The sequence below is a fragment of the Plasmodium vivax genome, genomic scaffold (genome assembly GCF_000002415.2).
Source record: "Plasmodium vivax scf_7167 genomic scaffold, whole genome shotgun sequence".
Classification (NCBI taxonomy): domain Eukaryota; phylum Apicomplexa; class Aconoidasida; order Haemosporida; family Plasmodiidae; genus Plasmodium; species Plasmodium vivax.
In genome coordinates, this window is record NW_001849948.1 from 71,588 (window position 1) to 85,927 (window position 14,340).

At 27.7% G+C, this 14,340-nt stretch overlaps 2 protein-coding genes across 2 annotated transcripts; one reads left to right on the forward strand and one right to left on the reverse strand.

Moving 5' to 3' along the window:
* Positions 1-2,274: 2,274 nt before the first annotated feature.
* PVX_112700 (PST-A protein) lies at positions 2,275-3,486 on the forward strand (the record flags this gene model as incomplete). The annotated part of the gene is made up of 1 exon (XM_001612604.1): positions 2,275-3,486. One exon carries the CDS (start codon positions 2,275-2,277, stop codon positions 3,484-3,486), a length of 1,212 nt encoding a protein of 403 aa, XP_001612654.1.
* A 4,033-nt stretch (positions 3,487-7,519) lies between these two features.
* On the reverse strand, positions 7,520-8,404 carry PVX_112705 (tryptophan-rich antigen (Pv-fam-a); the record flags this gene model as incomplete). The annotated part of the gene is made up of 1 exon (XM_001612605.1): positions 7,520-8,404. One exon carries the CDS (start codon positions 8,402-8,404, stop codon positions 7,520-7,522), a length of 885 nt encoding a protein of 294 aa, XP_001612655.1.
* Between the last annotated feature and the right edge of the window lie 5,936 nt (positions 8,405-14,340).

The window sequence follows — 14,340 nt, forward strand, 5'->3', positions numbered from 1 at the left end:
GATCATAAGGTGTTAAGATGTATATTTATATATATACAAATACACACTCATTTATGTAATAGTCCTTTCTTAAAAATCGATCTGAATATCCTTGCATAAAAATACTTGCAACTTTTTTTAAGCTTATAAGAAATTATAAATTAATTCAGCACACTAAAATTACATTGATGCAGGAAGGACTGCGCGATGCAAATGAGGCGCTAAATCCTTCCGTACATTTTGTGTTAATTTGAATAATATATTTTCATCCTCTTTACAAAAAGGATCTTAAATTACTTGAATGAGCAAATTCTCTTAAAAAAACTATTGCCTTATATAACCTAGTCTTATTTCTCATATAGCGAATATACCCAATTTGTGAAGTGTATAAGACTACATGAAAAAAGTAGACAGTGAATAACCCTTTTAACAATTTAAATATAACAGAGCGACAGGAAGTTATAACAGCAGTGAACTTTATTTGCTCTGTCGTTAGTATGTTATTACATAAATTCGTTACAAATATGTATAATTAAAAATTGTGCGATATCGGGTACATATTTTTCTTTTTTTTTGTAAAAAAGAAGAATCATTTTTGATCAATTAATGGAAAGACGCTTTTCTTTTACATTTACAGATAGTAACATGGCTGTACATGTTAAAAATAGGATAAAAATATGCCTTGCCTCTAACGAGATGAATACCAACGGAATAACGGCATAACATTAAACACGAAATAGGTGGAAAAACAAATTTTAAACAGCAGAAATTATATACATTATAAATACAATATATAATATAAATACCCTACGTGGTTTTATTTCAGCCCTTAATTCTTTATGTTGGAGTAACTGTATATACTTACATTTTAATGAAAAACAATAATTCGTCTTATTCTGCATATAAATAAATGGCATCTTTTGTTTTTTTTCGCACTTAAGTAAAATTAAAATGCGTATTTTTCTGTTTACATACGAACATTTCAAAATGTTGTATTCCCAATTCGTTTCAGTAATTATAAATTGGTAAAAAATGAACTCTCCCATATAAATTATTTTACAATATAAAAGATAAATCGGTTACAGCACGTGAATATTTCTTTATTGGCATGCATAAAGACAAAAAATCCTTTTTTTTCCTTTTTATTTTATTATGCTAATGACAAAATAGCAATAAATCTGAAAAAATAATAAATTGATCGTTTTCCATAGATTTAGTATAAATGTTCATGAAAAAATATTTTATGTTTTAAAATTATGTAAGGGAAAGAATAAAAAAAATACGTAAAAACATGAGAAAAAATGATCAAGGTAACCTATAAAAATAAAATAAAGGCCTTTTTTTTATGCAGAATTTTGAACATATAAAGAAAAACTTAAAAAACATCCAGTTTTATTATTATAAACATTTGCCTTTTTTTTTTTTTTTAATGGTGCAGTATTTGCGAATCTTAATGAGAAAACTTTTCATATATTAGGTACAATCTGTTAATTATATGTCCATAATTCATAGGTATTTATTTATATCCGTTCATATATGCATAATACATGAAAATAAATAATTCTTAGAATTGCAGTTATGTTAATCCCTTGCTTTGATGGAATACGCAAAATTAATTGCGGTTCAAGACGTAAATAATTATATGCATAAAAAAAATTATATAACAGCATTTACTGAAAAAATATTGAGCATTATTATAATTAATATTGCTAATATAATTCTCATAAGAGCACAAAATATATAAGCCACGTTTTATTAAAAAAAAAATTATAGTAATATTTTTTTTATCAATTGGATATATAATATAATCATTTTTGTGTGAAATCAACGCCTTAAAAATTTATTTAACATATATAAAAAGTAAGAAAGTAAATTTTTTTTTTACAAGATTTGAATTTTTTTAAAATATGTTTAATGATTTATTTACATGTTAAAAAAATATTTTTATTTTTACAACTTTGTAAAAGATTTTTACAGAAGTATTACACGCATACGTGGCAGGATTAAATTTATTTTATAATTTGTTCATCTTGTTTTAATTTTTCAGAAATTTTTTTTATTTTATGATGAGCATTTTTTTGGTTTAATTTATCATTTGTATTATTCTACAAAATATGCTGTATAAACATTTCGCATTTTTATAGAAGAACATTTTTCAACAGTTTAAAAATTCGCTATATGAATAAATTTATACATTATACGTAAATAACAATACAATACAATACAATATGTATTTTTTTTTTTTTAATATTATGAATTAATTCAATTTAATATTTTTTTTTTGGTGTTATTATAATGGTTGAAAATGAAGTATATAACCGGGATATGAGAATAGTGCGTAGCAGGGAACGGCTAGATGGAAGGCCAACGCTTCGTTCATTTTTTAATAAGGATGGTTTGCTATTAAAAACATATGGTTGGATAGTAAGAAATGCGGTAGGCCTTATAGTATTAATTCATGGATTAAATTCACACACAAGGTTTTCATTTTTGAGGCATAACGTCCATGTGTTTAATAATAGAGCAATATTAATGGACGCAGATAATTATTACATTTATAAAAATAGCTGGATAGAACATTTTAATAAAAATGGATATTCTGTCTTCGGAATAGATTTACAAAGCCATGGCGAATCAGAAGGGTGGGAAAATTTAAGTCTTAATGTAAAAGAATTTGATGACTTAGTATATGATGTGCTTGAATATATTCAAAAAGTTCAAGATGATAACGCACGATATATGAATTATAGTAGTAGCAGTTATAGTAGCAGCAGCAGTAGAAGTAATAGTAGCAGCAATAGTAGCAGCAATAGTGGCAGCAATAGTAACAGTAACAGTAATAGTAACAGCAGAGGCGGTGAGTCGCCTCGTAATGATAATTCGGCCAACCGAATGATAGCACCCCTTCCAGTATATCTAATTGGCCAATCTATGGGAGGAAACGTTGCTCTAAGAGCATTACAGATAGTCGGAAAATACAGGGGACTTAATCGAAGACTAAATATAAGAGGTTGTGTATCATTATCTGGTATGATTGCTGTAGAAGCATTAGGATTACCAAGCTCATATATATATAAAAGTTTCTTTATGCCCTTGTCAAGATTCTTGTCCGATTTCTTACCAACATTAAGGCTTTTATGCGAAATGCCTTATAAAAGGTTTCAATATATTCGTGATATAGGTCGATTTGATACAATGCGTTATAGAAGAGGTATAACATGCAGATTTGCATATGAACTTTTAAAAGCAATGGATAATTTAGACCATGATATGAGATTCATGCCCAGAGATATCCCGGTATTGTTTATTCATTCATCGAAGGACAAATTGTGCTATCCTGGAGGCGTTGTTTCATTTTATAATAGACTAAATATTCGTAATAAAGAACTGCACATGTTAAATTATATGGAGCACATGCTAACTATGGAACCAGGAAATGAAAGGGTCTTAAGTAAAATTATGAATTGGCTTTACAACATGTCAAGGCCGCAAAGAATCACTGCTTAAAAGAATAATTAAAAAATGTCATTTATGCGGAGAAGTATCTTCCTTATAATGAAAAGAGTGTAGACAGTTACTTCAATCCTGTGTGTGTGCACAAACATGTATGTATATATGTATGTATATGCATATATATAGTTTTACGCATATGTGTTGGGATTTGTTTAATTTGTAATATGGGATGTGACTACCATGGCATCTGTTTTTTTTTGTTTTTTTGTTATCCTGAAAAAAGTTCATTTTTTTTACTCTGCATGTTATAATCCCCGAACATCAAATTAATGTGTTATATTGTATCATAAAATGCCATATTAGAGCATGCCATATGCTTTATTCATTTTTAAATTCTACCTAAAATACAAAATCATAAACAAGTAAACTATTCGTATTGATTTATATTTTTATTAACATGAAATAATTAACTACGGATTAATATTATGTATTAATGATGCTTTTCATTTGTCGATCATTGGAAAGGGGAAGATATAGGAGAAGAAAATAAAATAGTTGCAATTACAAATCGGTTGAAAATATTCCGTCCGAATTGATCTCTCGATGTGTGTTGCAAGAACAATGTGAAATAAGAAGCGCGATGTTCTGTGTAGAACACAAAAAATAATAAAATTGCCATTATTAAAGTAAAACTTTTCTTATATTCAGCATATATCTAAGGGAAGAGCGAGCAAATGTGCATGTAAGAAAAAATATAGGCAAATTTTCCTTCACTAATAAAGGTGAAAATGTGATAAATTGAAGTAAAAGGCATAAATAAAAAGAGGGTGAACATTTTAACTAACTCGAGTTTTACATTCGCAAATAAGCATATTCATTGTGTTTACTTTAAATATGTCTTCACTTTTCTGAAGAACCATCAAAATGTAACTCAATAATAGAACAAATATCACTTAAAACAAATGAAAAAAAAAAAGAGGTCAAAAAATGAAATGAATCCAAAACTACAATGGCCAAAGTAGCCGATCGTCTTGCACAAAACTGACAAACATAGTAATTATAGTAGTCGAAACGGAATAAACCTATACTGCACTTATAATTAAATGTAATAAAATGCGATCATTCGTCAGAAGTATCATATGCAGTAAACTAATTTGGTGGCTATATGCAAGAATTGTAATTTTTTAATTTTTTGGTTTTCATTTATCATTTTGTAATAATGTTTTTTTTTTCTTTTGATTGTTATTTTTTTTCAAATATGTCTTTTAACTCTAATAATTAAGTATTCGTAATACTAAATCTTTTTTATGCAGTAAGAATTATAATTTTTTAACGCATATTTCATGTAGATTTTTTTAATTACGCAAACGTCAGATGATATACATGTATCTCTGTCAAATGCTTCAATTAAAGAATCGTTTTTTTGATATTACACGGTCATTAATCGTGCATCATATGACTCAATAACGTTGTCCAAAAATAAAACAAATAAATTAATACTGTTTCCATTTCGAAACATTGTTAAATGGCGTTATAAATGAAGCTCTATAATATTTTCCTCTAATAAATGTATGTTAATTTTTTGTCATCTTAAATTAGATATGCTTAATGAATACACAAAAATGCACAAAGGTAAAGCAAATTAAGAAAAGAAAAGGTGTGTTCCGCTGCTTTATCAATATAAAAAAATTTATTTTTTTTGGACAGCACGCGTAACGCCACCTAGCCACATTTGTAAGAAACCATTAAACTTACATTATATATTATATGTAATTAAAAACATATATCTATCTTATTATTATTATTATTACATATCATAATCCAGTAGTTACAACTGTCCCTAGAATAAGCCTAAGAATTAATTGACACCTTTTACATAAATAACTGGAGGAAATATAGCCTAATTAGAACTGTGAGAAAAATAACTGTAACTTCAAGTAGTCAAGCATTCTCTCACATTATAACGCATCAGATGTGTGGCTAAAAGCTGCTCAATAAAAGGACGTGCGATACTTACTAGGTACATATAAAATAAGCTATCCAAAGTCAGCTCAATCCCTAAACTTGAAATTAAAGAAAAAAACGCGAATTGTGACCAAAAAATTATATATACACATTTATACATATCTGTAACCTTAAAAAAATAGATATGATATAGTAATACAATTTAACATTATGTACAGCTACTTTCCACAAAATTGTGAAGCTTGATTATTACCAATCTTTATACATTCGAATTTCACCATTTGTAAAATTCTCTTTGAGGTAAATGTATCCCACGAGACATAAACGGTTACTCAATCAGCTAGTTAACAAATTTGGTGACACTAATGTCCTTTTTTAGGGATACACTTATCACTCGTTAATTGTGCCTATTTTTCTAATAAAAATGTTAAAGCCGAATAGACAAACCTTTTTGAAAGGCATAAAGCACTTACCTCATCACCAGCATTATACTCATAATAGAAATAAAGAAAATTAATGGTGAGTACAAGGTGTGCAATATTTGCCTACATATATTAACAAAAGAAAAAATAAAGGTAGTAAGAAAAGATATGATTGAACATGTTTCCCATAGTTCATGTAATTTTTATAAAAATGGATGTCAAGATAACCACAACAGAATAGTACCACTTCAGTTAAATAGGAACCTCCACCATTAGAATTTTCTTATATTGTAATATGTTACAAGATTTAATATCAGAAAAAAAAAAAAAAATTAAAAAAATTTTTTTAAAGTAACAATGCAGCATTGTTCGTAGGAATGTTCCTAAGAAAAAAAATATTAGCGGGAATCCATGTTACAAACAATTATTTTTCGCAATAATGAACTACTGCAGAATGACAAATTTTGGGCTGAAATGGGGATCATAAGATATAAAAGGTCAAATAATATTAAAAAGAAAGAGTTAACTATATTAGTAACAAAATAATATCAAATTAATACGTCATTAAAAAAAAAAAAAATTTTTTTTTTTGTGAACAGTTAATTCAACATTGAATGAAACAAAACTGAAATTTAATTTATATCATTTAACGTATATTTATAATTCCTTTGTGATAAATATTATGTATGGAATTAAATGAAGCAAATAAATAGCATATACGAAACAAATATGTGTATTTCTCATTATGTAATGATAAAATTAAGGCTATTTTCAAAAATTTAACAAAAAAAAAGGCGCAATTTTTTAGTGTGCTAATATGCTTGTGCTTTTTACATATAAGTAACGCATAATTAAATATGTAAAAAGACACTAACACAATGCAAGAAATTGTCATAAGAAAAACACATGGGATATAATGGTTCAATTATGTACTTTTAAAGACTGCTTTAAAAACTTAATTTTGATTGTAATAATGCTGAAGCAACAAAATGTGATGCGTATACAAACATTATGGGTAAATAATGAGAAGCAAATTTATAAGGAACAAACAAAAAAATGCTATATGAATTTTATCAAGGCGTATAAATGCATATACACATATGTACTCGTATATACGTGTATGAACATTATGCACAACAACCAAAAAAAATTTTATATTTATATAAAAAATATACTTTTTTTTCCCACATAATAAGGAAGAATCCCCTAAAAAAAAAGGCGCATAAAAAACGTCTTGTTTGAACAAAAAAAATAGAGTTGGTGTTTCATATAGCAACTTTAAAAAACGGTACTTCAATTTTATGTGACAATTACGGATCACCACCTTGGAAATTACATTTTCAGTTTAGATCTACATTAACACATAAATTATTGTGCCAATTTTTTAAAGACCAGTCGGTTATACTTTTTTCTGTTTATCCTCGTTCTATTTATGGCAGAAGCTAATATTTATTTGAAAAAATTCCCAATACATGAGAACTTTTATTTTGTTAGGCGGTTTTTCTATGCTTCTTCCAATGCTTCTTCCCTTGCTCCTTCCCGTGCTTCTTCCCTTGCTCCTTCCCATGCATCTTCCCCTGCTTCTTCCTTTTGAGTGCTGCACCACTTGTTCCAATTATGCTTCCGTAGTCGTATTAAAATATAACATAACCCTTCTCATCCATTTCATTTCCTCAATTTTTTGGATTAGACGTTTTTTGTTAGTATAATTTTCTTCTACCTACTTCTTTGTCCTTATGAAGCCACACATTCCACTGCTTCTCCTTTATCCATGTGCTAAGTGTGTTTTCCTTCCAATTTTCAAACATTTCGGTCTTTTCAGATTTCCATTTCATCCATTCCACAACATCTTTGCTAAAAAATTCCTTTTTTTTCCTTTCGGTATACATCTCCCATTGTCTCTCTTCTCTATATGTTCTTTCTTTCCATAGATTCCAATTTTTTCTATCAATCAATACTTTCGATTTATCCTTTGATCCTTTAGCTTCCCAATTAGCCCAATATTCATCTTCTTCAGCTTTCCACTTTTTCTCTTTCCATTCAGTTATTCTTTTAGTTTTCCATTTATCAAAATTTTCCAACATCCAATTATCTAATTTGTATTGATCTTCGGCAATCCAATATTCCCAATCCTTTTCCATAGATTCTCTTATTGGTGTCTTAATCCACTCTTTCCATTGCTCAGTTGTCCAACTTGTATTCCTTCTAAAAACATCAAGTATGTATTCATCTCCCGAACTTTCAAAGTGTTTCATCGCTTTATTTTTCATTAATCTAATCCACTTTTGCCACTGAAAATCTGTCCAGTTTAAAGAATTTTTTATGACATTAAGTACACAATCATCCATATTTTTGTTGTAATATGCCCATCTATTTTGCATTGCTTTTATCCATCCTTCCCATTCCAGTTCTTTTTTTTCAAACCATGAAGAAGTCAGATTTTCCATACTCGTGTTGAATTTTTCCCAGTCTCTCTCCGTTTCCTTCATAAAATCATTCCACTGATCCTCTTTCCATTTTTCTGGCCTATCCCTGAATTCAGAGTTCTGTAAAGAGGTGCTTTCTTGATAGCCCCTCGTTTTCATTTTTGTTTTATATTTCTGAAAGTACTACAAAGGGTAGAAAAAAAAAGCACACAAATATGTAAATATACATGCACATTTTTTCCATTCAAATTTTGATATCTAAGCAGAATGGATAACTTTTACGGTACCAAATCTTTATGCCATTTTTTAGCTTACCTCATTCAAAGCAGGTACGACCTCTGAAGCGGACGATAAAATACTCAGGGTGCATGGTATATACGAAAGAAGGAACATAATTTTCATTTTCGATAACGTATACCTTGAATTTAATTCTAACTGTTATGATAAATTATCAGTAAAAAAACGAATTCTTCTATATATACATATATATTCGCCTTCTCCGTTCGTGTCCTTGCATATATTTTAAAGACAAATAAATAACTATTTTACACTAAAAAGAACTATCTGTAAATATGAGTGTATCTAATCATGTACCGCACATTAGTCTGTGTACATTTCATATTTACACGTATATTTTAATTGATATTATAAGAAAAAACTAATCATTAATTATCACGGACTAAAAAAAATAGTACAAGTAAAAACTAAAATACCAAAAAATTAAAAACAAATCACAAACAGGTTTACTATTATTATTGTTGTTGTTGTTATCTGATCAAAAACGTGGTAATTAATGTGAAAATGAAATTAATTAACAAATATTTAATTCAAATTCGGTGGCGATTTTGTTCTGCTAGAATTGATTCTATGGAGAACGTGACCAAAAATGTTTATAGAAACAGCACTTAATTATATATGAATTACTGTTATACATCTATACAAAATTCAGCAAATGTTTAATTCATATGTTCATAGGTTCACGGATTTGATTTTTTTTTTTTTTTTTTTTTTAAATTGGTTGTTGCAGAAATGAAAAATGAGCCCTATGATAATATATACATTTTTAAGTTCTACATTGTTCATTCGTACAAACTTTAGGTTATATCGCCTAGCAACCAAGCGTTACGCTTATTTGCTATTTTTTAAAAATTTTAAAAAAATATATTTATGTTGTGAGAGTGATAAAAGGAATATTTCAAATAAGTACAAAATAATCTTTTAGCAATTACAATTACATCGCGGCACAACCACGCTATGTATATAATAAACTTAAATCTCATATATAGATATAATAAAACACAAATAAGAACATATATAAAAACGCAAAGTACAAATCTTTTTAATTTATATATTATATACACAAGTTAAAAATTAACAACAAATCAAATTATAAAAATTTATAAAAGCTAATAGTAAAAAAAAAAAAATTACTATATTATATTTATATTCAAAATATAAATAATTTATTTAATTCCTTCAAAAAAAATTTCTAACCTATTTTTTTTTTGCGCTATATTAATGTGTGCACAAAATAAATTAACATCAACAACATCATGTGGGGGAAGAGTTTAAATTTATGATTTTTTACAAGCTTCTTTTAAAAAATAGAATTAATTTAAAACAAGGTAACACAAACCACAACTTAAAAAATTGCTCAACATTATGTATATAATATATATTTATTCAGAAATTTTCTTACGTTTAAAAAATAAAAATGAATGATGAATTTTTCGTATAAATAAGCTGCTGAAACTTTGGCTAAAACTTTTAGCACATTTTACCTAAGGTTAAAATTTTTTTGAATTATTTAATTATTATGATTTTTTTTAAGGTTCTTATTTAAATCGTACAACATTACTATAACGGTAAAAAATAAATCCCCAAAGGGCAAAATATCAATATACATTAATTAATTGGTTAAAAAAATTGCATGTAAATGTTGTTGAAATGTTAATTGTTCTGTTTAAAAGGATCGTACGAAATGTGAAAATTTTCTTCTTCAAATATGATAGATAAAAAAAATATATACGGTAACTTTTTGCGTACTTATTATGAATAATATAGCTCCTTATCAAACTGCAAAAAATGGAAAAAATAAGACAAAAGAAATAATATTCTGAATGAAAAGCGGCAGGAAAAAAATTTCATAGAAAGAGCACATAGGAGTGGTTTGCAAAATTGTGCAGATTATAAAATATATGACTGGCTAAATGGCAAGAAAAATATGTTAAATAGAAAAATTAATTACTACACGTAATTTGTATAACGTACTAATTAAATAATTTTGTACGACGCACTTTCTCTTTTTGTTTATGAATTAATCATAGTATGACGATGTTGCGTTTTAATACTCACAAAGGGAAGGTAAGCAAAATTAGAGCGCTCCATTTAAAAATTGCGCATTTAATAAAAACATATTTTGATGCGACGCTTTTTAATCATAAACAAATTGGTCTTGCAGTTAGGAAATTACCAAACACTTTTCTCACAGCGCAAAGCTTAACAAAAAAAACTTCATGCACTTTTTATATGTACCTATTTGAATTAAAACATAGCTCATTACAATAGCTGAATGTTATAAAAATTTCGAGCAGTATAACACAATTATTAAACATTAATAATGGAATAAAATATAATCGAATGTGTGAGATGATAGTTAAACGTATTTTTTACATAAAAAAATGATTTTATTTTACTGCTGTAATTTGCAATGATTGTGAATATACGGTCTGAAAATTGCAACTTTTTATGCAGTCATTGCATATGTGGAACAACTTCAAGTGTGCGCTATATCATCTATTCTCGTTTTTCCTTAAAAAACCTTTTACACCATTTTCTAACAAATGGGGGAAACAAATAAAACAAATTAATTCAATTATTGGTAAACCCTCTAAATAAAAATTTAATTAAGCAAACGATGTAACATCCTTCCTGTGTAACATTTTTATAATTCCAATCAAATATGCATCATTAAAATGTAACGTCAAAAATTGTTATTGATCACACACCTGTGGTAGAACTTTAAATTTTCTATGCTTTATAAAGAATGGCTTATTAAACTATGAAAAGAACCGATAATATAAATTTCTCAAAGGTAATGAAAAATTATGTGATTAACCAAATTATGAGAAAATAAAAAGATGTTTACTATTTGAAGAGTGCGTCGTATCTCATCCGTGCAACCTGTTTAACAACTTAATGCGACTAAAAATCAAGAATCAATTTTTTGAAGTAATATATGTACCAAAATGATACATTATAAATAACTTCTAACATGTTCAGGTAAATCTACGCGCACGAAAAATTGTTACATTGACGCAATAAAGGTAATATAATCAAAAATTCGATAATAAAATTTAGGGTCCTACTCAGACGTGATTCGTGGAAAAAAACGAAAAATTTGCTGAAATCGTTTACCTAAGCCTAATAATGATAATATAATAAAAACGGGACACTAAAAAAATATACGTCATTTTATTCCTAAATATGGACAGATGGAATATGCTACACTTTTATGCAGTTATTACTGCAAAGGAGAAGTAATTTATATTCTCATATATGTGTAATTATATCAAATAAAAGATCGCCCTTGCGAGCAAATGAACTCTAATTTTATGGCCGTTTCTACAAATTAATGAATAAAACCAATCTGGTGGTGCCTGGTCTTCACCTTACTAAATTAACATTCAACTACATTGTATGACAATACAGTTGAATATACAAAATTGTTATCGTAAGATATTTTCCCTTTTTTTTTTTTTAATAAACCATATGTCTTGTCTAATGATTTAACATCAAATTTATTATTTCAAAAAACAAAAAAAAATTATGATTTTTCACAAAACAAATAAATAAGCATTAAAACAAATCCTGAATTTAAATATATATATATAACAATTATCATATTAAATTCAAATAAACAAAGAATGCTCAAATGTTCATTTTCTCTAATAATAAATGAGAAGCATCATAAATTATGGTGTGTCAAAAAAAAAAGTTACACAACTAAAAACAAATATAGCTTAATATAAACTATTTTAAAACATATTTCTTCAGTTTTACTTTGTAACACTGATTGTCTCTTTAGACATTATATTTAGAATTTTATTTTCATTTTTTGAAAGAATTTTCTTCCTTTTACTTATTAAGGGTGTTCGTTCGTTCTTTCTTTATTTCTTCCCTTCTTTCTTTCCTTCTTTCTTTCTCATTTTATTAGCAGCTCTGTTCATAAAGTGAGGTAGAGCGCCCACTGAAATGCTAGAGAACGTACATCATTTCAACATTTATGTTTTATAACGTTATCTGTTCTGTAGGCATTACTGGGTCACCCTGCACAACCAATTCGGAGGAGAACCCCCGATAAGTGTAATAAAAAGGAAAATAATGAAAATATGTCCCTAATATTACATAAACTCTTGTACGTTTTACACGTCGCAAGTTAACAAACTAAATATATGCCTACTGATCGAGATATAAATTCCTCGATTCTTCAGTCATACATTCTTCTATAAAGTATCGCATCCATTCCTTAAACCACGTGATTTTATCGTTTTTCCATTTTTCCCAATCCATGTGGTTTTGAATTATATACATATTTTCAATCTTTTCTGTCAATTCTATCCAATGTCTTCTTTCTCTCTTGAGTCTTTCTCTCCATTTCAACCATTTGGTCATTTTGATGATATACAAATACTCTTTCCAGGGGTCCTTTTTTTCCCACTCTGTCCAGTATTTATTTTCCTTAACTTTCCAGTCACTCTTGGTCCATTCCTCTAATCTGTTTTTTTTCCAAATGTCCCAATCTCTTAATATCCATCTGTATAAATTCGATTCGTTTGTATTAATCCATTTTTTTAAATCATTTATCATCATATTTTTTATTTGTGAATTAACATCATTGTGATTATCATTACCATTATCATTGGGATAATTATTTTTATTCATTTTTTCTATTTCGTCCCTCCATTTGTTTTCCATCGTCTTTACCCATTTATTCCACTCATATTCTTTTTTCTGAATCCATATTCTTTTTTTATTTACCATAAATCCTTTGAAATCCATCCATTCCGGTTCGAATCGTCTTAACCAAATATTCCATTCGTGTCTGTATTCTCTTTCCAATTTTTCCATTTCTTGTGTCTTGAATTCTACAAAGCTATTCCAGTCGTCTTCCAACAATCTCGCCCACTTTTCTATATCAAAATCGCTCATATCTTCAATTCCCCTCATCCTTTAGGACGTCGTATCTTAGAACAAAAAAGAATATCTATAACAGAGTTAAAAGTTTGGTGTTACTCAGAATTCTACGTTTAAATATAAAAAGGCAGGGGAGGAGGAAATAAAAATAAATAAAATGAAACAAAAACAAAAGTTTGCTTGATCATTTTTAAATTTTAAGGCAAATTAAAAAGCCCCATAATGTGCTTGCATGCAGGCGTGATACTTACCAACGTGAAGATGCACGATGGGTTATGTGGTAAGAGAATAGTAAGCTAAAAATGGCATGCAAATATATATACATATATATATATATATATATATAAATGTACTCATGAAGAGGCAGATTCTGTTTTCACATTTGGTAATATAAGTTCTAATGTGGTTTACTCTTTCTTTACTTTGAAAGGAGATTAAAAATTAATTCATTTTTTAAATTAAAAGTAAATCCGCCGGAAATTTAAAATAATCTGTAGTGTTTTAGGATAATTGTCTTGTGCTCCTGGATATGTTTCCCTATTTTCTAAATTTTTATAAAAAGGAGAAACTAATTCTTTTGTAAATGAGAAGAGGAAAAATACTAATTGTGGTACTCAATTAAGGACAAGTATGTCTTTTCATTTGAATAAAGTATATGCGATATCATGCTTTGACATATAACTAAGTGGGGATGTTATTTAAAAATAGGTCCCACAGGATTGTGAACATTCCTTAGTATAATTCTCTTAAAATTTATGTTAAAGTCATCATAGAAATTGTATTTATTTATGCAGAATACTTAGTTTTATAATTTATCTGTTAGTAGACTTTACTTGCGATATTTAGTACATTTCTTTTATTTTGGTTGTTAAAGAATGGACTTTTGAAATGGAAAATTT